Source organism: Bactrocera oleae, chromosome 2 (assembly GCF_042242935.1).
Source record: "Bactrocera oleae isolate idBacOlea1 chromosome 2, idBacOlea1, whole genome shotgun sequence".
In the NCBI taxonomy this organism is placed as follows: Eukaryota; Metazoa; Arthropoda; class Insecta; order Diptera; family Tephritidae; genus Bactrocera; species Bactrocera oleae.
In genome coordinates this window covers 63,465,473-63,492,131 of record NC_091536.1, presented here as the reverse complement: position 1 = coordinate 63,492,131, position 26,659 = coordinate 63,465,473, and the positions used below count along the sequence as shown (strand labels likewise).

General features: G+C 36.6%; 2 protein-coding genes, 1 long non-coding RNA gene and 1 pseudogene across 6 annotated transcripts; all 4 read right to left on the bottom strand.

Annotated features, from left to right (window-relative positions):
* Positions 1-1,494: 1,494 nt before the first annotated feature.
* Positions 1,495-2,276, bottom strand: LOC118682055 (uncharacterized). Its single transcript, XR_004977719.2, has 2 exons — positions 2,140-2,276; positions 1,495-2,063 (listed from the first exon to the last, which is right to left on the bottom strand). It is a non-coding gene; the product is annotated as an uncharacterized lncRNA (long non-coding RNA).
* A 3,145-nt stretch (positions 2,277-5,421) lies between these two features.
* On the bottom strand, positions 5,422-6,715 carry LOC118682063 (uncharacterized; annotated as a pseudogene).
* Positions 6,716-7,763: 1,048 nt separating this feature from the next.
* Loxl1 (Lysyl oxidase-like 1) lies at positions 7,764-9,197 on the bottom strand. The gene is made up of 3 exons (XM_014242376.3): positions 8,956-9,197; positions 8,124-8,888; positions 7,764-8,060 (listed from the first exon to the last, which is right to left on the bottom strand). The coding sequence occupies exons 1-3, from the start codon at positions 9,029-9,031 to the stop codon at positions 7,822-7,824; spliced, it is 1,080 nt and encodes a 359-aa protein (XP_014097851.3). The 5' UTR covers positions 9,032-9,197; the 3' UTR covers positions 7,764-7,821.
* A 1,367-nt stretch (positions 9,198-10,564) lies between these two features.
* Positions 10,565-26,510, bottom strand: LOC106623026 (methylthioribose-1-phosphate isomerase). 4 transcript variants are annotated; one of them, XM_070105483.1, is made up of 7 exons: positions 26,333-26,510; positions 23,340-23,578; positions 13,053-13,288; positions 12,785-12,993; positions 11,355-11,518; positions 11,027-11,228; positions 10,565-10,955 (listed from the first exon to the last, which is right to left on the bottom strand). In XM_070105483.1, the coding sequence occupies exons 2-7, from the start codon at positions 23,469-23,471 to the stop codon at positions 10,828-10,830; spliced, it is 1,071 nt and encodes a 356-aa protein (XP_069961584.1). In that variant the 5' UTR covers positions 23,472-23,578; positions 26,333-26,510; the 3' UTR covers positions 10,565-10,827. The 4 variants fall into 4 exon arrangements, with proteins under 4 accessions (XP_069961584.1, XP_069961583.1, XP_069961585.1 ...); XM_070105482.1 differs by lacking the exon at positions 26,333-26,510 and adding an exon at positions 24,334-24,572; XM_070105484.1 differs by lacking the exon at positions 26,333-26,510 and adding an exon at positions 24,334-24,572 and having other exon boundaries at positions 23,340-23,524.
* Positions 26,511-26,659: the final 149 nt, after the last annotated feature.

The following is a 26,659-nucleotide window of genomic DNA, read 5'->3' as shown; positions in this document are numbered from 1 at the left end:
GAATTATGATAATTTAAAAAAAAGAAAATGCGAACAGAAACAAAATGACAAAACACGGGTTTCATATCATATAATATATGCAGTTGGTGAGATGGTGAAGTTTTTGCTCTAGGTTATTATTCCTGCTTATGTAGGTATATGTAACTTTTAGAAAGTTACGAAGTGTGAGGCATGGCTTGGCATTGAGACAACTGCTTCAATAAAAAAATTTAAAGTACCTATCTTTTGGTTGCCACGATAGTGGTCTCCTATATATTGATCAATATCTAAAAGCCTCAGATACCAAGGTCTCACTAGAGCTTGTTATTTTCATTTAGCAAGAGATATTTGTGAGATATCAAAGGAATCTTTCAACTGATGTTTTAAAGGTTTAACAAAGTATTGAGGAATGAAATGATTTTGTTGTCGATTTACCAAACGCTGGAGATTAACGATTCGAAAAAACAACTGGTATAAATCTAATATACTGGCATAATTAAATAGAGAAGCAAGCAGTTCTACCTATCTCATACTCTCTTCTACTGAATTCAAAGGGATGACAGTGTTGCTTTCTCGCATAAATTTTTTGGCAAGAGAGAAAGCTAAACATACTGAGCAGCGAAATAGTGATTTAAAAATAAATATTAATTCTCTATCTATTTGAGGTACAATTTTTTAATAATGTTTGATAAAAAAACTCAAGATAAAAATACGTTTTCGTTTTTCACGCCTAGAAGTAGAATAAACCATCCGACTGATCAATACTTTACCCTTCTCATATGGTCTCTCAACGATCATAGAATTCTCTTATAATACTTTAAAGATAATTTATTTTTATTTTATTATTTTTTTAGTAAACTTTTGTACTAAAGAATTTTTAGTGCGACATCTGTGTAACTACAAAAAAAAGTACATTTATCAAGAAATAAGTATTTATGAATGCAAAATAATTCTGCTAAAAATAAAATTTAAATAGAAGTCATAAAACAAAAATCGTATATGCATAGTTACATATTTATTAGCCACACTGTGTCAATAAACATGCAAAGATGCTTCAAAGCATAAACTTTTAAACAACTTATCAAATAAATATTAAATAAAATAAATAAATACTTTTCATGCCGTAAATACATACATACATACATACATATGAGTATATAAATATAAATAAAAACATAGATATAGAATTTTTAGTCCATAAATAAAAAGAAAATGACTTCATTCAAATATTTTGTGTAATACACGTTCATACATATTAATTACTTAGTACATACTTATATTGAATCAATATAAAAATACAAATACAAGAAATACATATGTGCTGTACTAGTTTAATTTAAGAGAACCACGCAAAAGCTGAATTATTTAAAAACGTAACATAATAAGAATATAATTAATAATATAAAAATAAAAAGTACGGAAACTTTATTATAGCGAGACTAGGAGGAGCAAGATTGTAAGATGTGCGAAGAATTTAGTATGAAATAAACAATGAAAAATAAAAAATATTATGTATTTAACAATGGACTTTTAAGTTTTTTTCTTTAATTTTGTCAAAACTCGAGTCTCTTATTGAAAATTAATTGAGATTTTTTCTCTTTGCAAAATGGTAATTTTACAAATTTTGAATGGAAAAAAAATCCCTTGAGGTAAATATTTTTTAGGAAGTATTATGCTTTACAGGAATCCGGGATCTAAAATTTAATTTTAATTTTATTCTAGAGGCTTCAAAAGTTTTGATACTAATGATGAAATCGGTACATCCTCCAATTCAGGCACAAAAAAGTAATTAATCATGCCTCAATAGCATTCCCAATTGACTGTTAAGGCCGTACGTGATGGCGTCTCAACAGCTTGTGAATAATCCACAATCCATCACTACAAATGCTTCAATTTTGTTCATTAACGTACCCATTCAATCAAAAGTGAGCTTCATCGCTGAACAATATTTTCTTTTCGAACGTACGACGCGCTTAATGGTTGATCGGCTTTAACTATTGCACGAGTTGGATTTTTTAAGCCCGCAAACCAAGATCCTTCCGTAAATTTTCCTCTGCTGTGCGATTATGTCGACACCTTCAAAGCTTATAATTATCAAAAATTTTGTATAAACGGTTAAAAACTTATAGTATTTTTAATGCAAATATTTAGATTTTTTACGTGTCATTTATGTGGGAAACTTTGAATGCTCACCGAAACATTTTAAAATGAAGATAAACAACCCGCCTTACAGGGATATTTTTTTTCGGATTTTCACAACCGGATCAGACTTCAATTTTTATACAATTCGCAGCCGCAACAACACTCAAACTTTCCGACACTTTAAAAAATATAGAGTCTGTCATTTATGTTATTTGCTATAGAAATTGTAAGGTTTTACTAAAGTTTATTAGAAGTTATAGAAGAAGCATTAAAGAAGAGAAAGAACAAATTTCCCAAAGGACGATTATTAGCCTCAACAGATTTGTGATTGAGTAAAAGCGCTTTGTAGGCACAGAATGATCTTTTGGCTCTGATTATTAGCAAATAAGGAGTTGTGGCATAAAAATTCATTGATTACAATGTTATATCTTAAAAGCAAGCTACTACTAGGAGGCCACTACTTGAATATAAGAAGTTATTTGCCCTACAGAAGTATGAAGTGTTCTTAAATTTTATAAAGGGCATGTCATGGAATTCAAATTCATCCCTAATCCAATTTTCCACACACTTATCATAAGCCTCGTCTGGGATGGCCTGATCATGTAAATTTTGGGTTTTTCGGTTTCTTCGTTAGATTGTTAAACAGTTTCGACCTATTATTCATAAACCAGTAATGATGCGATGATAAATGTAGGCTTTTCAGCTAAGTTTTCGTTTTTACAAAAGTCTGTTTATGATAAAGTAGACTACTCAAAACACTTCTACAACATATTTTAAGGTATTTGTAGCCGTAATTTCATCAAAATCCATCCCAAAATTTCAGGTAAATTCGTTGTTCAATATTTGTATGCCCTGTGGTGATTTCACTTAGTTGCGTTTGGTAACACATTCATTCGCACTTTTCAGTTAGTTAATTAAAAAATGTAAATTTTATAAAAAATTTTAGAAATCAATTATATTTCACTTTTTTTTAAACTAATTTATAATATGTACTCCACTTTATTTATAATTAACCCTGTTTGATTATTCTTATTTACTTTTCTGGATACACACACACGTCGAAACTAACTTGCGCGAACGGTCGGCTGGCGGAATCATCTAGGTTACGGGTAAATATCGCAAAAGGGACCCATCCCGGTCTAACTGATCCTTTTTGATCCGTTGGGTGGTGGATAACCATGGGCTGAAGTGTTGGTGTTTAGTGTGGTTGGTTATTTGTAGGATGTGTTGTGGTTGTGTTTGGTGGGTAATATGGTGTGTTGTGTTATACGGTGAGTTGTGTGCGATGCGTGTTTTAATGAGGAATGTGTGCTGCGTAGAGGAATGGTTGGAAATATCGCAGGTTCAGAGGTTGCTTGAACCCCCTGAAAAAGTATATTAAGTTTGTCATGATGTTTGTAACACTCAAAAAGAAACGTCGGAGACTCTTTAAAATAAATATAAATGGTCAACATGATGAACTAAGTCGATTGAGCCATGTTCGTTGTCCGTCCGTCCATCTATCTGTATGAACATACGTTTTTGAGACATCGATTCGAAATTTTGCACACGTCTTTTTTTCCCAAGAAGTCGGAATTGCTCATTTCGGACCCTATGGCATATAGCTGACATACAATCTGAACGGTACAAGAAATGTCCTTGTATGGAAATTTTTTTTTTTTAATGAGATATCTTCACGAAATTTGACACAGATTATTGTGTAAGGTATATTCCGCGAAGAAATTGTTCAGATCGGAGTATTATAGCATATAGCTGCCATACAAAATGACCGATCAAAATCAAATTCTAGTATAGAATATAATTTTTGTAAATGGTTGTTGTTGTTGTAACGGTTATCTAGTCCCCGATTGGGTGGTAAGCAAAGAGGTGGTTAGTGTCATGCGGAGACTCATTGCATGGAGGAAATATATATGGTATGTCGGGGTCGAATCTGGACCTCTACCTGCTACAGTATCCAGAACGAAGTTCCGCGAGGGTCACTCTAGATTTACGAGGCAACTTGAGCTCTACGTCTGCGATAGGTGGTAGTTTAACCTAGTACGCCATTCACTGAGTCGGTAAAGGTGTTGATGACTCCACTGTGAATAGCGGTGTGCTTGTCTAAAGTTCGTTGCTTCCGAAGTCCGGTCGGCGTACTGTCTAATGTCGTCGACGTAATCAAGGAAGGACCACTTGATGTTCGCAGCAGGCGGTTCTGCTTCAAGCAGACAACTGCAGGGGTAGTCCCAGCAGAAACTGCTTAGAGAGGAGCTCGTTATGTTCCTTAACCGGAAACATGCGGGCTTCATTATTCAGGTGTTCTATTGGGGACATCAAGAGACATCCCGTGATAGTCCGGAGTGCAGTGTTTTGACAAGTCTGAAGCTTCTTTGTCTGCGTTGCACCACATCCAGGCGACCGTGTTGGAGCAGCATAGTTTAAGACTGGCGGGCCGATTGCCGGCAAGAGATTTTAGGGTTTTGTTGCTGATCTGAAATATCTAGATCCAGTCTATACTCCTTAGTCCAGTTTGTAAAAATGATCGCTGTTGATTTAGTGGTGGATAGTGCCACGCTCCTTGCAGAAAATACGTATATATCGTGCAGTCATCAGCGTACGAGGTCTTGGAAATTACCTCTAGTAGCTGAGGGAGTTTCGAAATATAGAAATTAAACAGTAGCGGAGAAAGGACACCGCCCTGCGGAATCCCCTGTTTAATTCTTATGAGTTCAGAGTTTTGACCTCTAAACAGTACTGATGAATACCGACCGCTCAGGTAGTTCATAGTCCACCGCTTCAGCCCTGGATGGAGCGTGGATTGTTCTATCTCCTCAAGTAGCGTTGTGTGGTTGACTGTGTCAAAAGCTTTTGATAAGTCCAACGCTACGAGGATCGTCCTCTCGCAGGGTGGCTTCTGATTAATCTGATGCCATGAACTATCTGGACGTTATTGACGCCAAGTGCTGTGGTGGGGCTGCGCACTTTTCGGAAGCCATGCTGATAGTCAAGTTTCTTCACTACTGGGGAAAGGACCGTTATCGGACGATAAGACTCAACTTTGTTGGCGAGTTTCCCTGGTTTCAGTAGTGGGACCACTCTTCCGACATTCGACACATCGGGTATCTGAAAAATGGTCATCGATAAGTTGAGGATTTTGGTGAGATAGCTTACTCCCGTCGAGCCTAGGTGTTTTAGCATCAGCATGCTTACTCCGTCAGGGTCAATGGATTTGGACGATTTGGACTTGTTGATGGGACTCTGAACCTTCCCATCGGTGAAAGTATGAGGTGCGCGGTCTTTTGGCATCGTTTGGTCTTGTCAGCCGAAGGGTGCAGTGTAAATTGCCTGCTTAAATATGTCCATCGAATTGAACTTCAACTCGGTCGTCATGCCTCCTCGGATTAGACAAGGCCTTGACAGTAGTTCAAAGTTTATTCACACCGGTGGAGAGGTTACAGGACTTCAGATGCTCTATTCATTTTGTCCGCTTATGCTAATTTACCATTTATCGAATCTCCAAATTGAGATCTCTTATTTGAGTATCACAGAGATCAGCATGGCGTAAGGTGTCGCGCTCGTTCGCTAATACAGCTGCTTCGGCTGGGAAATTGGGGCGGTTCCGCGATTCTTCCAGCCGGTATGAAGCGAGCAGTAGCAACAGTAATCACCTTGCGGAATTGACGCTCCCCAACGATGCCTTCTGTAGGAATGGGAAGCGCGGTGAAGGTGCTCTCGGTAAATTCTGTGAAGCTTTATATAAATTAACAAAGGTGCGGTTATTCACAGAAATAAAATCGTGAGGTTTGTGGTCTGATGCGAGAGTAAGCATATGTCGCCAGGTTATGCTATTTATCAGACTACCGCTAGCGATGGTAATATCTGGCGAGCTATTACAGGCGCCCATAATTCTGGTGGGGGCTTCGTCATTCATTGTGCAGAATTCGCCATCAATTATGTCAATCTGTTCCGCCAGCTCCATCCCCCTACGATCGTTTGACAGGCAGGAGTCCCAAAGATCATGGTGCGCATTAAAATCGACTAGCACCAAATGATTTTCACCACGAAGTAGCGCACCTATGTTCGGGTGATATCCTGTTGGGCAACATGTAACTGGGGGAATGTAAATATTAAATATTTCGAGATCGACATCGCCCGACCGAACAGCTATACCCTGACATTCAAGGGTAGTGTCCCTGCGGTCGATGTCAACATTGATTAGACGACATTGCACGGTGTTTTGCAGTATGAGGGCTAGGCCTCCACCGTTATCTCGCTCGCGATCTTTACGTAAAACGTTGAAACCTGCACAACTCAGAAGATTTGAGCGGCTGTTTAGCTTCGTTTCTTGGACTGCAGCTACCGATACGCCTTCCCGGCTTATAAATGCAACTTTCCCCTCGATCTTACTCTGAAGTCCGTTGCAGATAAATTGTAGAAGTCGCATTTGTTTCGGCGGTCCGGTGGTGATCCTGGGGGTGAGGGAGGTACGTGTAGGTGGTGGTTGTTGCAGCTGTAATATCCGCATGGGTGATGTTTGGCGACGCCACTATATGCGATTGCGGGTGCAGACTCCTACAGCACGGGGCAATGTACGACGCACTCCACTTACGTTTAGTGCGCAGGCCGGAACACGACAGAAAGTGACACCAGCCAGTACAAGAATTGCACTTGACTGATGTGACGTTCCGGCGTATTACGGTCTGACACACGGAACAGACTGTGCGAGAAAGCAGGAGTTGCTGCATGGTTCTCGCACGAGGTTTGGAGCGGGATAAAGGTTGGGAGGAGATTGGTCAGACTGGAAGTCATGCTGCCTGTGTGAGCTCATTTCGTGGCCACTCGACTGGAGTGGCGGCGCAGTGTGCGAACAGAGTGCAGGTTGCACAGCCGTTGAGGCAGTTGTTGCAGTAGTGCATTGGCAGCATGGGTCCACGTAGCTCGTGGTCTAATCCCTAAAATGGATTGAGCCTTTTATCGCATATGCAGCAGAAGAATTACTCAGGATCCGGGTTGAACTCGATGCCAGCACGGGTCAGGAGGATACGATATGATATATGTATGAAGATCAAAATTCACAAAAACAGAAAAAGGTTGTACCAATCTGGGAAATTTTTATTTATCGATTTGATTGGCGCGCGTAATTTAAAAGGACCAGTCCAGGTGTAACTGGTATGTCATTTGTTGAGTCTTTATTTCACTAGCTACTCAACTTTTTGAGCTTTAAAACCTAATGAACATTGTGTTTAAGTTTTTTCAATATTACCAGCGATATTCAGTTTAAAGATCTTCTAGACACATCATAAAGATACAAATCTATCGATATGCTATATACATATGTAGTAAACACACATATTTTCGAAGACACTTTGCTCTTAAGATCGAAAATATCTGTATAGTTATATACAATTAGTTAGTTCGGATTCTTCAACTAAGGGTTTACTATTCTCCTATTCCTAGTCATAGGCTTTGTGAATCATATCGGGCGTTTGATTCCATTTATTACAAATATATTTTTCTTTACTTTTGAAATTTGCTTAACCATGTGTTGATAATATGATCCAAGGAGATCGTACCGTTATAAACGTTTTCTGTTTAACTTTTATTCCTTATGATTATGAACTACCTCAGCTCGGCCTACCACTGCTCAATACCTTAGAAACGGACATGTTTTAATTTTTTATTCAAAATATTAAAGCACACATTAATGATTTTAGAAAAATATTAAACGTTGAACCACAACGGCGTTCGTCCACAATTCGTGATTCGTGTTGTCGCCGGTTTTCCCGTATAATGTATAATACAGTCAGCACCATTATTTTCAAACGTGCGTTCGCCAATTTTATACTCTGGATTGATGGCGACACGAAGAATATAATATTGATTTATCGGTAAGCCGGTCACATCGACCCATTGGCAATCCAAGTCAGCGGTATACAAATCAGCGCAGCCAATAGAAATGCCTACCATGTCGAAAAAGTTTATAAAAGTCCATCGAGAAAACTTAAAATTCTATTAATAAATACCTTGCGTCTCATTTCCGCAGGTGTATTTGGGTCTGACTCCCGGCACACAATTTGTGTCCATCAGACAGAAAGAAGCTTTGTGTCCCTGTGCCACTTTCTTGTAACGCAAATCGTACACATCAAAAGTCGCAAATACATTCATGCTATGATAGTGTTCATGGCACTGATGCCACTCCCAGTCTTTATAGTTCGCGTACGGGCTGAAATCCGCGTCGCCCACATTTTCCGCCTTGGTTGTGAACCGCAATAGCTTACGTATGGCATTCGGTTGTTTGAGTCGTATGACATAAGCGTCGGCCGAGACGCAGTTCTCCTCCATAGCACATTGAAGACGAGTCATCGGCGCCAAATCTAGACGCGCTGAGGTCTCAATATCACGCAGACCCAAAGTCAAATCGGCGCTCTGCGGCACACAACGTACAACGGCTACATTCAGATTGCCGGCCGTACAATTTCGTGGGTAGGTAGCCTCACGCAAACAGTTCGAAAGACGATGCTCATTACCACGACAGAGTGTGCCGATCATGCTCCAAGGATACTTTTTGCTGTCACCGAAGGTAGTTGTTTGATTAATCATGGCCGCGTAACCGAGACCGAGTTGTCGACATACCACATTGCCCTCACGAAAACTCCAAGCTGAACTGCAAAGTGTACCCCAGCTGGCGCCGTGATCAAAACTCACCTCAACACGTCCCTCGCGCGGATTTCTTATCGGGTTGTTAGACGTTATTCTGACCTTCATATTTTGGAACTTACTCGATAGCGCTATGCGGAGTTAAGAGGTAATAGATTGAGTTAATCTAGCTGTAGTATTAGATACTGTTTAATTTACCTTGTGGATCTACATTGGTGCGTATAAGTAATACAATGACTACTATCGTTCGAGAAAACGGGTTAAGATGTTTCATTGCTTACTGTGTGACCTGTACTTAACAACTGGCGAATACAAACTGTCACGGAAGTTCAATGACTCGTATCTTAAAGGTGTTTTGTGCGCTGCGACGAAGTTCATATAATGCGACTTTTGTAAGGCCTTTTCTTAATAGCATTGTTGTTTTGTGGCAAAATAAATTTAAGGCGGAGTCTTATGTTCACAATAAATATAAATGAAAGCATAATAGTTTCGGCTCAAGACTGACTAATATAATATATAACAATTAATTCAAAATGTTCACACGTGTTTAGCGTACAGCATTTTGCACAAAATTGAGATCATCAGAACCACTAATTGAAACCAAGAAACAGTCGTCAGACATTGTAGTCAAGCCGCTTGTTCTAAGCAATCAGACCTCCACCATAGCTGTGTAAGGTGTCGCTTGACCATTTAGTTCAGGATCAGTGTGGAATGTGAAGCTTTTAATGGCTGACAAAACAGTGTGAATTTCAGTGTATATTCAAAGGCGGCTCTCTATACATCTTCACAACGTGCAAAGAAGCTGACATATAAAAAGTGATTTCTGATCCATTACCGTTCTACTTGTATACTAGGGTTCGGATAACGATTTTATCTGAACTTTACTACGAGTACCTCAGTGCATATATTGTAGTTTGTTAGTTTAAGTTAAGTATAGTTTCGTTGCAGCCGAAGTTACCGTAAATAGAACAACAAAAACATAAATAGTAAAGAAGTTAATTGCGGGTTTGAGATCCCTCCTGGGATACACTCTCAGCTATATCATTCCCAATGCATCCTCTAGAATTAACATTCCGAAACTGTCTTTTGGGAATTATGTAAAATATGTTACTTTAAATTGACTAAAACTAACTAATTTTAAACTTAAGTGTACTGTGGATCCACATTTAAATCCGAGAATAATACAGCTAAGTGCTGCTACAATAAAACCTGTTCATTTAGAGGGTTAGACCAATCTAGGATTTTCGAAAGCGGTTATTTTAGGTTTAAAGTACGGTTTAGGGTTATAAATACATTACTCAATTGGTAGAAAATCAAAATGCTCCCATGTCCAAAGCCCTGTGTAGCATCGCCACTTAAATTTCTACTACAGTTTCACAACAACACATAGTTATCATTGAAATCCTCGTTTGTTGTCATTGAAATTATTAAGAATTATTACAATTTTTGTTTTAAATAGCATGAACAGAGTAACCGTTGCCCGCCCAGGCGTTCTAGGACATGGTGATTTCAAAAATGACCCTCTAGCCACCATTTTTGATACAAAGTGTCAACATAAACTGTTTTTTAAGTATTCAAAAACACGTTTAATAAAGCTTAATAAAAGCAATTCGTTTCCTTTTTTCCTAAATAAATTGCTAAACACAAAAATTATTAGAGTTATAGAGTGGTCTAACACCTTAACTGAATCTTTATAAGCATAAAGTAGTTTACTTAAAGAAGGTAACAATAACTATATCTCTGAAATTATTATGAGATATTTTTTCACTTACAGTTCTTTTTCGATTTTAATGCCATAAATTATACGTCTTTTTTGTTTCGTTTTATTGATGTGGAGCAACAATTAGGCGGATTCTGTGTTTACATATCACAACTTAAAGCTAAGAAATTCACTGACATTTGCATAGCATTTACAAATTTTGTATTTGTTATAAAATCAAGTAAAATAATAATTAAAAAAAGTATTATGTACGCACATAATGGAAGCGTAACAAGCAGGCACCTTCACTAAACAAAGGCCATATTTTATATAAGTTATATTATTTTAATATACTTTTATTACAAAAAAATTCACACCCCCAACACGGCGTTAATCTCATGCTTAAGATGCTGTGGACTGAAGACACCACGCTCCGTTATAATACCCGAAATAAGCGCAGCTGGTGTGACATCGAAAGCTGGATTCCAACAGTTGATGCCTGCAAATGTTGCAAAAATTATTTATAGGCACCTTAAATTTGTTTTTAAATAAAATAAAATGTATATTTACCTGGCGCTGCTATTCTGTGCTCGCCCACATGTGTCATCTCGCGATCCGGCCGCTCCTCGATGATAATGTGATCGCCGCTCGGTATTTGCAAATCAATCGATGTCAGGGGCGCGGCGACAAAGAAAGGCACACCGTGATGCTTGGCCACAACGGCAATTTGATAAGTACCAATTTTGTTGGCCGTATCCCCGTTGGCAGCCACCTGTCACACAAGCGAGGTAAAAAAGTTAAATTTAATGTGTAATTAGCATTTAAGACGCCCACACATGCTTGCGGCGTTATACGCTGGCGATATTTATATGCAACGCAACGCAGCGCCTGCACTCACCCGATCAGCACCAACGACGACGGCTGCAATATTTTTGGCACGCATCAACGCCGCCACCATGCTGTCCAAGACTAGTGTGGCCGGAAGTTTATCGTGCACCAGCTCGTAGGCGGTTAGGCGTGCGCCTTGATTATATGGACGTGTCTCCGTGCAGTAGACGTGCTCTAAGCGTTTTGAGGGAGAGAGAGAAATAGAGAGATAGTAAGAGGTTAGCATAAGGGGTAATACGTTGACACCAAATTCATGTTGCGGAATGCAAATTAGTGTTGAATTTTAATAGAATTCAGTGCGAGGCGATCAAGAGAGAAGATAAACAAATATATTTGTACACAAGACTAAATGATTATGCATTTATTTTATTTTTTTGTTTGCTTTGACTACAATACAACGTAATATTTGCACTGTACATAATATGTACAATTCTAAAAATATGCAAAAAAAATCTTTAAAAGATAAGTTGTCTATTAGGAAACATTTTAGAATCACTATCGTTGTTTTCTTTGGATATCTAAAGCTATCGCCCGATCTACCATTAATTTGACTCAACTTCAGTTGTCCTTAACGTGTTCGTTGCGATATTGTTTCTTCTGAGTTAGTTAACCACGAAGCCCAGCTTTTTTCTTTTTAAGGCTTTTTCTAGAACATAAATTTTTCAATTTCCTAGAACTTCGTGTTTTGGACCTAACTTTCATCTTATTAAACTGAAAAGAAGTGTTGACATTTTTACTTTTTTGAATAGTTACAATATAAAGTAGGAAAAGTTTTGTCGAAAACCAGGTCTTTCTTAAGTCTACATTTTTTTTAAGAATGAAAATATCAAGAACAACAAATTAAATTAGAAAACCTAAAAGAAAAAGAGCTGAAGCATTGAAAAAAGTGAACTGAGGAAATACCATTAAGCGTTTTTAAGAGTAACATACTAAAATTTTAAATCGATATCTCAAATATTTTTAAGTTAAAGCTTTGTAAAGAGTATAAGCTTAGTTCAGTCAATTCCATCAATTTATCTTTAAACGCGTTTTTCCCAAAACTAATTTTTCATATTTGCTTGAGTGATTACCAACAAATGCTCCGATCACTATGCAATTTTTTCTGTATGTTCTGTACATAGTTCGCTTTTGCAGGCCGAAAACGACCAAAGTTTTGAGTAGAACTCAACTTATCTTGAATTAACGTGACCGGACCTTCTAAAAGTGGAAAGAAATGTTTTTCTTAAACAATTTTACTTTTTTTCTAAAAGTTTTTATAAATATCCCGTTAAAATTTTAAAACAATTGATAGGTTTTTTTTTAGTTCACATTAATCGCCGTTTTTATACTGCCATACTAGATGTGCCCCCACACGATCAATTTTTAATCATTTGATTCTGTATTTTAAAAGCACAGAACTTTCCAAACAACGCACACTATTAAAAAATTGGTTTAACTCACCTAATTTTTTAAGTTCATGCAACTTCCGCACCACACCCAATGCTGTGCCATAGCCCGCAGTAGCTAAGGAGCCGGTATTGCAATGTGTCAGCACACGTACAGATGTATCTTTTCCGCTAACATCCAAAATAGCAGCGGCGCCATTTGTGCCAATCGCTTTATTGTCGGCAATGTCTTTCTGTAGCATCGCTTCGGTGGCAGCCAAAAATCTAAAGAATCGAAAATTAACTAGAAATAATTAAGAATTTTATGTATCTTCTCTACGTACCTCTGTTTCATTTCTTGTACATCAATCGCTTCGTCTTTCGTCAGCTCATTGGCTAGAGCGATTAGCTCATCGGCGGCAATTTTCATGTTCACAGCTGTGGGACGCGCCGATACCAGGTAATTCAGTTTGCCCTCGATCTCTTGTCTCAGCGACTTTTTGGAATCAAATTGTTCGGGTAAAATTTCCACAGCCAAGGAGAGACAACCCACAATGGCGATGGCTGGTGCGCCCCGAACCTGTTAAGATTATAGAATGGGGTTTAGAACATTTTCAAAAGAAATGAGTGTGTTTTGAATTAGCAATGTATTTTATTAAATCTAAAACAAATCGAAAATTATAAAAGAAAATTTATTCCGAATCCGCAAACAAGTGGGCTTTCTGAACAACTAGCACTCTGCAGTTCTGTTATGGTTCTGTTATAAATTCTGTTTCTGTTCCTGTTTTAACTGACGTTTTCCAATATATAAACGATGGAAATTAGACAAAATAAAAAACACCAAATTATTAATTTAAAATCAAATTATTAGAGAAAATAATATATTTTAAATATTTAGTTAGAAACAGCCGATTAGTTTTTTCGCGAATAACGCGTTCTATCCGAGAATTAGACATTGTCTTCTTCTGTCTTCCGAGAAGTGTTTGCTTTGCAGTTGTACAGCTTTCTTACTAATTCTACTGAAATATATTTTAATTTTTATTTAGCTTCCTGGATAGAGAATCTAATACTAGAAGAAAAAATATATTTATATGACAATGATATTGAATTCTTTTTACTTTTTACGTGTAAGTTATACCAAAAAACAACAATTTCGCATATATAGTAACATATTTAGTAACGGGTGTTTTTTAGACGTGTGGCAATGAGATTTTTCCGGAATTAATGTCTACGCAGATAAGCGCGAAACGTTTGACGCCTTGAAAGAGAATATTCGGCGCGTTATTGCTGACATACGGTCCCAGTAGCTGTAAAAAGTGGTAGAAACTTGGGCCGCTTGGCTGAAATTTATTCAAGCCAGTCACTTGCCCGAAATCATTTTAAAACAAGCTTTTTATACAACCTCTTTATTATTATTAATTTTATTTTTTCTTGCAAGCCACATGTTTTAAAAACACGCGTTACTAAGAAGCTAATTATGTAATGCATTGAGTTATACCTTCAAAAATGTAAACATCTATTTTAAATGACTTTGAGTAACGAACGGCAGTCGTAGTTCAGTGGTTTGAATAAATACCTTTCGGACATGATATATATTATATATGTCGCTGAAATTTCTAGTTCTAATATTTTTTCCATTAAAAACCGATAAAGACGAATTAAGCCCGAATATTTGTAGTGGGTCTATTGTACCCATTTAATAAAAATGTATCTTCACATTATTATTTGAGGATGTTAGAACAATACAAAAGAGGAAAAGATAAAAGCGAGTTTAATAGTGATCATATCGCAACATTCAATATAGTGTCTACAATGATATTTTAGACTTATAGAAATGCATTATATATAACTAAATTTGAAAACGTAACAGGCGTGTGCGAAATTTCAGATTGATATCTCAAAAACTGAGGGATTACTTTGCGTATATACAGACAACAAACGGACATGGTTAAATCGACTCAGCTCGTCACGTTGATCGTTTATATATACGAGTATGCTTTATTTGGCTTCCGTCGTTTCCTTTTGGGTCTGGCCACTTCGTGGAAAAGTTAATACTATACCCTGTTCAGATTATAAAAAAATACTTGATAAAAATAATTCTCGGGTAAGGTGATAGATCTCCAATCATCATGCATTGAATTCGAACATGGACATTAATGGTCAAAAGCTTCTACCAACTCTTAACTACAGGTAGTTGTGATCAGTATTGCTAGCTTGGAAAACTAAAGATAAAGTAATTAGCAACTAAAAGCACTGGAAATTCAGAAACTCTTCTACAAAATGTTCAGGAATAGCACAACAAGTTCATTTTAAGAACGTTGTGATTGTCAGACTACCCAGTTGGTGGTGATTAAGTTAATCGTTGAGAGCACCGTAAAAATAAAAAGGTTCAACGAAGTAGTTCACTTTAATACAATAGTGTAGAAAAGGAACAGAGTTCCGATTCTGCAGCGTTCTCCCAAATTGCAATACTTTAGGGAATATCACAAAAACAACACAAGGGTACCAAGTAACGAGATTTAACTTGTCTTGGCTTGGTGTTTCGAAAGCGAAACAGAAAGAAGACATTATCGTTTCATATTTTAATGAATGTGTCGTTTTTACTTTTACAAAACATTTAATCTGCCTAACAAAGCAGCACGTAGAGATAAGTGCCATTTCTGAAACTGATAAGAATGGAAGACGACTCTGCTCTAAAAAAAAGACTGAACGACTTCAAAGTAGTTTCACAATAGCTACCTAAAAGCGCTGCACCATCCATTTCAAAAATAGCAAAACAATTGTGTTATTTGACCAGGTTATCTCTTTCCTTATCACGTTACGTAAGTTAACGCCAAACGTAAAATAAAAACATCTCTATAAAATTCCAGATCTTAATTGTATGCCAAATATTTGTCTATTTCACGTGACTAAATGATTATCTGAGGCCTGACTATCAGTGCCGCTTTGCACACTTCTCAATCGTGAATATGTTTGTTGATGTGACGACAGCATCTAACCAGCTAACCAAAATGAATACAAAAATTAATTCACATTAATATAGAAATGATCAGCGGAGGAAAACAGCAACTGCCCCATTATAGATTTACATTTCGTCTTAAATACGAGGGCGGTCTGATAGTCGTAGATTTATAAGCAACCTTACCTTTTAGGAAGACGAATTTAGTTCAGTTTAAAGCACTGAACTTTTGCTTTTCAAGATAGTAAATCTTTTCAAGGACCTCACAGAAAGTTTTTCATGTTCAATTCTAAATTCTACTATAGAGGAAACATTTGCATAAATAAATGTAGTTTGCACATTGATTTCTACTGACATCACTCTTGAAACAAACGGAGCTTTTGACTTCAAATCAATAGCGAATTAGAATTCGTCAGAGAGGTTTCCAAGGAATTTGCTGATCAAAACTTATCATAAAACTACCAACGTTTGGAATTTATAAAGAATCATCAATAGCTTTAATTTTAAGAGTCATAAGACAATGTGAAAGTTCAACTGGGTTGACAAAATTCGTTTTTTTTTTTCTAATAAACATAAGCTACATTTTTAGAGGAGTTTAAGAAATCGCTGAAACATAAGGAAATGTCATAGTTCGAGTATAGGTATACAGATGGATTTGGCTAACTCAACTCAGGTAGTTGTTAATCATTTATTTATACTCGTATATTTTACAAGGTCTCCGATGTTTTCATTCTAATTGTTACAAACTTCGGGGCAAACTTAATACACCCTATTCAGGGTATCAAAATAATTAAAAACTTGTTGAAATTTTCAATTCCATTTTCATTATTTACCATCTGTATTTGATTTTACTCATCATTGACTTATCATCAAACCCCCTTGTATGCTGTGTACCTACTCGTATATGACTGAAATTTGTGTAAACAATTACCAAAAAGCGATCTCGAGTGTGAAAGATAATGGACACTTTATAATGACTTTACGAGTATCTAAACAAAAATAAATAAATGAGTATCATAAGATTCTAAGTATCCAGATAAGAGTATAAATATACATACCAGTATATTACAAATTCACAATTTCAACACATATAACACAGACACGTTGTTTATCCTACGCGAATTTGAAAGTAATGCTGGCATATATAAAAAATTCCAAAAAAGAGATCACACCACAAACAAAAAATCTCTAGCACTACCTTAGGAAACAAACCTTAAAAGTATACTCTTAAATAGAGAACGAGCAGATCATATAACTCACAATACTTATATAAACAATATCAAAGTTATACTTAGGACTTCGTGTCTTGATATTTCCCAAAAAATTTATCAAATAGATCTAAAAATTTTTGTAGTGCAGAACGTTCATAACTCTGTTCAATGTAGAAAAACTTACTGATCTTTCCATGCAACACTTATCCATGCAACAACGGATGAAAATGATACCTTCGAGTCAAAAGCAAATGGCAGCAATGTTAAATGTTGCACAACAAACAATTTCAGACCGTTTGAAAACTATGAAAAAGATCCAAAAGTAAACGGAGAAAATCATGGGTTAATCCGGGACAACGATCAACATCGACTGCAAAAACAGATCGATTCAGTAAGAAGGTCAAAGCTCTGTGTTTGGTGGGATCAGAAGGGTGTGGTATATCATGAACTTCGAACACCTGGTGAAACTGTTAATACTAATCGCTACATAAAACAAATGATCAATTTGAGCCTTGCATTGGTCGAAAAACGACCAGAATGGGCCAGAAGACACGGCAAAGTAATTTGGTTACACGACAGTGCACCTGCACACAAAGTAAAATCGGTTCAGGATACAGTCAAACTCGGCTGGGAGCTGCTACTCCGCCCGCCGTATTCATCAGACTTGGCACCATCCGATCAATTAGTGTGTGTTTGGCAGCTATTTGTTTACGACGTGAAAAGTTTGTCTAGCAGTTTTTATCATGGAGAAAACAAATTTAACGAGTTTGCTTGAAATTTTGTGTTTCCAATGGAATCAAGGCTGCAGATTCCTTGAAAATGTTGCAGAAGTGATTTGGGGAATCTAATTTATTACAAACACAATTATTTGAGTGTTGCAAAGCATTCAGTGAAGGTCGTGAAGTCATCGAAAGCTTGCCCCATGCTAGTCGTCCATTTAACTCTGTTAAAGACGTTAACATCGAATTTTTTTTGGGTTTCGGGTTCTTTTAAGCTTAAAGAAACTGTGCTTGAAAATTGTCGCGTTGGCATTAGAGAGATAGCAGGGGTCCTCAACATCTGTTACGGATCGGCTCCTGATCCTGAATGTTTTGCAAAAAATGATGTCGAGCAGTTGTCGCAAAAGAGTTGCTTGACATCATAGTTGGGGAGTCTACATTCATCATCGCATCATTACAGCCTGGCCTTATAACAAGTTTATAGAAAATTGGTTTAAGCGTTGGCATGCTTGTATTGGTTCAGGAGCCTATTTTGAAGACGATAATAAAGATTTATCTTAAGATACGTTATAATGTAATCACTTTTTGTCAGTCCGGGTCAAACTTGAGCTATTTAGGTAATAACTGATAATAATATTACGACTGGAAAAACAGTGCGTCGTCGTTGCATTGGTGTTGAAGATGCTAGAACTTTTTTTTAATGAACAAATCATCAACTTAGGAGCTTTGAAAGGAAGAGTTTGAAAACGTTCCAACGCAGAAATGCATTTAAACAGTTATAAAAGCAAATTATAATTTCAATGATACATATCCTCTGGAAATAATCTAGTAAAATGGTGGTTTAACAGCATACTTTTTTAAATCAAGTAATATACTTTCTAAAATCTTACACAGCGTGCAATGGTATATGTTAGTATGCAACATATATGTGAATTGTATATATTTATGCATGTGTGTATGTATGCCCATAAAAATGTTATAAAGAGATGTGCACGCCACATCCGCGGTACGTTCACGCCATTATGACATTATTGTAAACCGAAGGTGCCAACATTTTTTGATTTCTCTATTAAACCCCCAAGCACATTTTTGTTTCGATTTTGACAGTGATAGCTTTTGAGTATGTAAAAACATTTTTACACACCAAAAGCAACAACAATAATATCGAATAGGCACAATTTAAATCAAACGTTGATGACTAGGACTATTTTTAAGTGGCCGTACAAATTCGTTTGCTTGTATTAGCATTGTACGTAAGCGCATACATACTTATATATGCATTCCATACCCTGTAGGAATATATAATAGCAGCATCTCTGGAAATAGCCTATTCTCACGTGAAGATGACGAAACCCTCATATTAGTTTTAAGCTCTAATTTATTGACATGTGGCCAAAGGTTAGATCTTTTTAGGGAATCATTTATTTCGTCAGCCCGTATTCCTCGAATCACAACTGGTAGGATTTGACGGAGCTCTCCTAAGAACAGAATTCTACATCCACCCATAGGTGAATTTTTGTTGCGCAAATCGCGCATTGTCGTATCCAGTGCTTTCACAGACGTCTTGTTTGACAAGCTAGCTTCATCCCAAACTACTAATGAGCAGTCACGCATCAATTGTCCTGTATTGATCTGTTTAGAAACACTACAGTTACTGTTATTATCATCGGTGGCGATTTTCAGCGGGAGCTTGAATGTAGAGTGTGCGGTTTGGCCTCCTTTCGAAAGCGTATTGGCAATGCCGGATGACGCAACAGCTAATGCAATTTTTCTCCAAATAAATATCTTAATGATGTAACTGAACTACAAACAGCTGCTTCTGATAATGTGTTTTGCCAGTAAGAATCGTCTTCCGAGAAGCACATAGCTTTGCATGCTGCTTGATAAGTATTGTAAACAACACCTGTACTGTCCTTACGTGTGCGAAGGATGTCGGGCCTTTTACAATATGCAGTAACATTCTCAGATAAAAGCATTCGCTGTTGTTGGGATGAACCACGTAGACTCTGCCAAGTGCATCCGTTTTTTTACTCCGGGGAAACCATCAATTGCAGTACCTTGTTTTCGCCGTTGAAAAGAAAGATATCATTGTAGAATAGGTATCAGTTCTTTTTTTTAACTGAAATACCTCAACTTATACTATGATTTTATTAAGTATTGTTATTTTCCTCGCTAGAGAGTTCCGATAATAAACGCGTCCGATCGCTGCTAAATTTAAAGTGCTACAGAGAGAACCGTGGCATTCGAAAATGGTATTGTGGGATATCCATACATTCATCACATTAGAAACCTCAAAAAAAAAACATTTCTACATTATTTAACGGATGATGTTATACATATAAACCTTACTCTTGATTCACTCTATCTATTAAAAAACCGCATCAAAATCCGTTGCGTAGTTTTAAAGATTTAAGCATACATAGGGATATAGGGACAGAGTAAGCGACTTTTTTTTTATACAATGTATGATATACATTTATTAAGTGTTATATACCCTTGGAAATTTTCAATAAAACAAATTTTTGGTTTTGCATATACAGTTACTGACAAAAAAATAGAATCAAATAAATGGTTCGGAAATAATTAGCAATATTTATTATTTTTCCGATAGATTTCCGCTACAATTTTTCTGTAATCGATTCCTACAATATATACTTTTAAATCACTCTGTAACATTTTACTGTTATCTTTGTGTTCAAATTAAACAAGCGTGTGCTTTTGTTGGCGTGACAAAAAGTAGAATCAATGAATAAAAATATCAATTATAGGCATTTTGTTACAATTAAGTATTATTTGCAAAGCATTGCCCAGCGACAGAGCTTACGCTCATAAAAAATTGCAAAATAACATTGTTTGCGAGCCCTTGAAAGGCATACCAGAATCTTAAATGGACTAAAGATCAGATTTATTCTTCATAAATATTTGAATGACTACTGACTAATATTTTGACTTTTTAGCTTTTGGCAGTGCCTTACGTAAGCAATCTTGTCTAATATTTTTAAACCTGTAATATCCAACAATTACCAGTTTTTTTTAGAGAAACAAGCCTACAACATTAAATTATCCCTGCAGGGTAAGCAGAATTAGACTCATTCAGCCCAAATGTCACAAAACTTGTCTAGGTGCTACTATACTCGTACATATGTATGCATAGAATATATATAGGCATGTACATATACATATATCTAGGTAAGTGTGTACTTATAAATCAAAGCATATTGTGACGAAATCGTGTATAATTAAATAAATTAATTTGAACTTATTTTAAGAAATATTTTAAACGACCGATTAATGGCACGCCGGCGAGGAATGAATTGCAAGCAAAACAAATAATGAGAGTAGCGGTAGACGCTGATAAATTTTGCGCATGGGTTTCAAAAAAAAAAGACATGTGCACTGACTAAGTAAAAGTACTGTTGCATATAATTTGTGTACCTTACATTTTTACATACATACTCGACAATTCAATTTATTAAACATTTCTAGCTCTTTCTTATGAATGAGTTGACTGTAACCAAATTTAATTACAATACGGAGCGGAGTATCGAGCTGGCAGTGGTAAGGCAGTTGATGACACACTGAAACTAACTGACAAATGCTGCAGACGAAGTTTGTCAAACCCACAAGGAAACGTTGGAGAGAAATATAAAAAATATATCGTCACTGTATGTATATATAAATGATCAATGTGATGAGCTGTTCATTTGTCGGAACCGCCGATATTGGACCACCATAGCATATAACTGCCATACAACTGACCGATCAAAATAAAGTCCTTTTTTTTTATTTGGCAAAACATCTTCATAAAAGGTATTAGAGCTAGTCCTCGAGTTAACATTTAATTCATGGTAATGAAAAATGTTGCTCATACGACATGGTGTACATATGCTTTTCATTGATGATTGATAGGGATGATAGGATTTCTAAGTGTCGTGTCGGCCATTTTTAATATGTCATGATCTGTAAAATTTTTCATTGTATTCAGTAATGTTTACAATTTCATCATGGAAAGATATACGCAAGAACAACGTTTACAAATAATTCAATTTTATTATCAAAATAGTCGTTCTCCAACTGCAACTGCTCTGCCTATGAGGTCAGATCTCTTCTAGTGATGGAGTGTATAGAACGGCTGAACAGCCTATCTGAGCACAACCGAGTGCACCTTATTTGGGTGCCTGGCCATAGGGGTATAGCTGGGAACGAACTAGCTTACGAGTTAGCCCGCTCTGCAGCCTCTACAAGAATGGTAGGGCCGGAACCATACATAGCGGTTGGTCCACATACCATCAAAGAGTTTCTCCGAAGGGAGGAAAGAGCAGGCAGGGAGATACATTGGCAACAACTCCAGGGCATGCACCATGCCAGACTGCTATTGGGGGGTTACGACCTCAAGCGGTTCAAAGCCATAATTAATCTCCCCAGAAACAAATTCCGGCTACTGGCAGCGTTCTACACCGGCCACTGCAGGCTCAAGAAGCACCTCTTTAACATGGGCATAGCCTCTTCTGCAAACTGCCGGTTCTGCGACATAGAGCCGGAAACCCCTGAGCATCTGCTGATGAACTGCACAGCAGTCTGCAGACGCAGAATCAAGGCCCTGGGATCCATGTTTCCACACAGGGATCGTATCGCCTCACTAGCACCCAGCAGAATTTTGGAATTTATCAACATGCTGGGCCTAGATGACACGATATGACTTAGGGGAGGGCACAATAGACCATAGGTCGCGGTGCATACCTCGAAACTAATCTAATCTAATCTAACTGCAACTTTTCGTGCGTTGTTGTCATTTTATGGCCTTGATAATCATTTTAAAATGCTTTAAGCCTTTTGGTTTTAATTTTAACATTTTTTTCCATTATACACTCCTAAAAACAAAACAGCTTAATGCGAAACTAAACTTTGTAAAAGTGTTCTGTAACGTCAAACTACTTGTATATGCACAACACATTATTTTGCAAGGTTTTTTGACGTTGCGTACCGCCGATGTATAAATACTGTAGTCTTTCTGTATCGATACTTTACAGTAGTACGTTTTCTAAGTCAGCCCATGTATTCAAAATTCATGCAAGAATCATTTGAATATTTTATTCCTTCAAAAAATTAAATAACAGCACATAACTACTGCAAGTCGTTTTTGAATAAAATGGATGGCACATCTAAACGACACTATTTTTGAAAAGTTTTAACCCGAAATCTTTATTGGCTCTCAATTTCTATACTGTGAGAAGTAGGCGTGGCTGTAGACCGAATTCGCACAGGGTAATATGAGAATGTCATAATGTTATAAACCTAATTTCGTCGAAATTGGCCAAGTAGGTAAAAAAAAAATGGATTTAACGAAGATTTCAATATGATGGAGAGACTCTCACCCAGATTTGAGCTCGCCAAGACATCGTGATATCCGTATATAACTCCATATCTATCTCGATTAGTTTTATGTGATACAAACATGTAGCAACATGTTGACAGTACAAACAGGGACGTAGCAGGGCACGCCAGGTACGGCTTGTTGGTTTATAAAAAAATATATAAAGTTATATAAAAAAAATTTGTTACTGAATAACCTCTACCACAAATTCATTGAGATAGCTCTCATTAGACATAAATATAATGAAAAAACAATTAGGGTTAAAATAACACTAAATATAAATAAGTATGTTACATGTAGGTATATTGATATTGGTATACAATTTTTAATAACCAAAAAATTATGTCAAATATAAAATTTCTGCTCACCTGCATTTTATTAATGGCTTTCCAACCATCCTCGACACCTCTCACGGCTACGTATTTCGACTGTACTGGCAGCAACAGCTGATCTAAAATATCCAATTTTCCCGGAGCATATTTAATGGATTGCAAACTCATTTTGTTTGTTTGTTTGTTTTGTATTTCTTTTTAAGGTTTCTGACGCAACTCAACTGTAAATATATGGAGGCGCGGAAAACTAAAACACCTTTATTTGGCAGATGATTCTAGAGTTAAGCGACACAAAAGAAAAGAACACTTAAATATTACACAAAATATAATGGAAATCAGCATATTAACATGCTTATGTACATACACATGTATATATATATGTGTGTGTACATCGTAATGAACGCGTAAACGCTTGTCGATTCACAAAATTTGTTGCTTTAATAAGTGAAATTTATTTGTGCTAACATCAATGCCAAAATAGAAATAAGTACTTTCATTAAAGGCGAAAAAATAATAAATAAATAATAACAAAAAAAACTTTGTTTGACGTTCTCTGGGAAACGATTGCCGGTATTGATCGCGGCGGATCGCGGCTCATCGCAGGCTAAAATCTAATGCACGATACACCGTCGGCCCGACGTCTGGCGAAAGCATGCAAGTCACCAGCAATAAATTTGGAAAAGCATCGCATTAGGAATGGAGGTGCTGACTAGTTGACCAGCAACAGCTTCATTGCTATGTAGCAATTTGCTGTACGAGTATATGTAACACTGCAATGCGTTTCGGCTTGTCTGCCCACCTAACACCCGTGAAATATACGAAATAACATAAGATAGGAAATTGAATTTTAATTTTAAATTCGATTTGCAATAAATCATTGGATTCTGCCCGATAAAACGTGAAATACACACATACAAACGAACTAATTGTACAATTTGACACACTGATGCGCCGGTAGACGAACCGTCACAAAGGTAAGTGACAGCGAATTGGTGATCTCCGTTCGAACTGGCGCACAGAAAGTAATTACCTATCACTTGGCAACGACCGCTTCACCTCCGATTTGCTGGGGTTGAACTAATAACAACAAAAATATGTTATACCAGAGAAATAAAACTAAAATCTAAATTGCCAAAGCAATAATCACTTGCGCGAAATGTTTCGAACACGCAACTAGCGGCCAGACAAAAAATACGCAGAAGCCGAGAGCAGATAACAACACGGCTGGCAGTTGTAAGTGTGACTGAGGCGGCAATCGCTAAAGGAACTGCGAGTGCCCGAGAGACGCTACGATTTTATGCATTATATTTTTCAACAGAGACTCTTGCACGTTATCTGTGGTCTGTTGGAAGCCAAGATACCCTATAGCAATATAAACAAAAAAGTTTATGTTCTTAGAATATATATGTATACATATATGTTTGTATATAGATGTGCATGCCTAATGTTTATATTTATGTAAGATAAGCTGCAAGATTAAGATTTACAACTCTTTGCGCTATCAGCTACACTTTAGGAACGTGATGAAATCGCGTTTGTCTATCTTATCAATTAAGTGGTTTGGGGTTAGGTGGAAATTTGAAAGCTTTTTGGATTTTTAACTACATTGTAACACATTCTAAGCGTGAGTATTTACATATTCGGGTAGATGATAATCTAAAATTATGGGAAACGTCGGAGACCCTATAAAATGAGTATAAAAGTGATCATGGTGAAGAGCTGATTCAATTTAGCCACATCTGTCTGTATATACACGAACTAGTCCCTCAGTTTTTTGAGATATCTATCTGAAATTTTTGAACACGTCCCTTTCTCCGCAAGAAGCTGCTTATTTGTCGGAACCGCCGTTATCGGACCGCTATAGCATATAACTGCCATACAAACTGTAAGATCAAAATCAGTCCCTTATATAGAAAAATGTTTTATTTGACGATATATCTTCATGAAAATTTGCATAGATTGTTGCTCAAGACAACAGTACAATATCCTAAAAAATTGTTTAGATCGACCATATAGCATATAACTGCCATACAAACTGATCGTTCAAAATCAAGTCATTATATGGGAAAACTTTTTTGTATGACCAGGTCTCCACCAAATTTTACTTGGATTCTTTGTGATGGGTGTTATAGATTCGGTGCAATCGAAGTTAACGTTTTTTCTTGTTTCTTTTTTTTTTATAACGTTTTCAATGTCACACCAGCGTGAGAGTTTTTTACAAAAGACAGCTCCTCATAAAATGTATAGGATATTATTTTTATGAAAGGAATTGTGCGCTAATACAAAAAGACCTTAAGAAAATGCAATCAAAATCAACACCTGCCTACGAATATAGTGTGTAAATTGCAAAAGCATATTGTAGTAAAAAGCGTCTAATGAGCACTTCTCATCAATGGTAATATGAAAAAGGGTATGAAACTGGTTATGAGCTAACAAACGTTATCGAGTGATGCCCTTTTTCACATTGTACAATTTGTACTGGCTAAATTAGGAAAAAACAAACATTTAAATGTAGAATCAGAGAGTCTTGCAATCGGTGGTTATTTATATATACATATATAGTCTTTATCGTAACTGTTCCGAACCCCCTCCTTTAAAAAGTATCTACGCTGACCAATGCAGTAGCAACCAGAGAATCAGTAACTTTGCAACGAAACCACAACAAAACTTCAATGACAAGCAAATTGTGCAAAGCCATATGGAGGGATCATAAAGTAGGAAACTGTTCTATGATAAAAGAGCTCTTTTCGCGTGACTTTTGATACTAATCCCTATAATCTCACTTAATATGTACTGAAAGCACAGTTGAATATATACTGCGTTTCCCCAACTCACTTCTCTTTTTTTGTGTAAGTTAACGAAGGTGTATTGAATATGATGACATCAATCAACTAGTGGTTATTTTTCATTACAAAAGTCTGACCCAGCAAGCCGGCGAATAGCACAAACAAAGAACCGTTTATTTGCCTATGTTCATACACACATATATACATACATGCCAATATATCACGCATTTCAACATTTCTTACCTAATTTACACTTTCACTTTTATGTTGGTTTAATTCCAAAATACAAACTGTTCTTGGTAACAACTATTCAATCTGGAAACAAGACAACATCAGCAATTTCGCTTCAAATTCAATAAATTCGCTAAACTCATGCCCGGCTTCAATAAAAATTCTAACTTTTTCTTATCACTGTTTTACATATTCGTTATCGCATACGAAGCGCTGCCATCTTGTTATATTTCAGCAGCACATTACATATTTTTCATGCACATGCCAATAATTATATGCATCCATTTGCGTGCGTTTTAGAGAGGCGTTCCAATCCTTTATGGGTATGAGTGGTTTAAT

Bases quoted from the DNA above. Each gene is read 5' to 3' on its own strand.
- LOC106623026 (XM_070105483.1), bottom strand. From the start codon at position 23,471: ATGAGTTTGCAATCCATTAAATATGCTCCGGGAAAATTGGATATTTTA. The intron at 11,229-11,354 runs GTGAGTGCAGGC...CTTGTGTGACAG, and splicing joins TCGTCGTTGGTGCTGATCGG to GTGGCTGCCAACGGGGATAC. The intron at 10,956-11,026 runs GTAAATATACAT...CAACATTTGCAG, and splicing joins GCACAGAATAGCAGCGCCAG to GCATCAACTGTTGGAATCCA.
- Loxl1 (XM_014242376.3), bottom strand. From the start codon at position 9,031: ATGAAACATCTTAACCCGTTTTCTCGAACGATAGTAGTCATTGTATTA. The intron at 8,889-8,955 runs GTAAATTAAACA...AACTCCGCATAG, and splicing joins CACCAATGTAGATCCACAAG to CGCTATCGAGTAAGTTCCAA. The intron at 8,061-8,123 runs GTATTTATTAAT...TCGACATGGTAG, and splicing joins CTGCGGAAATGAGACGCAAG to GCATTTCTATTGGCTGCGCT.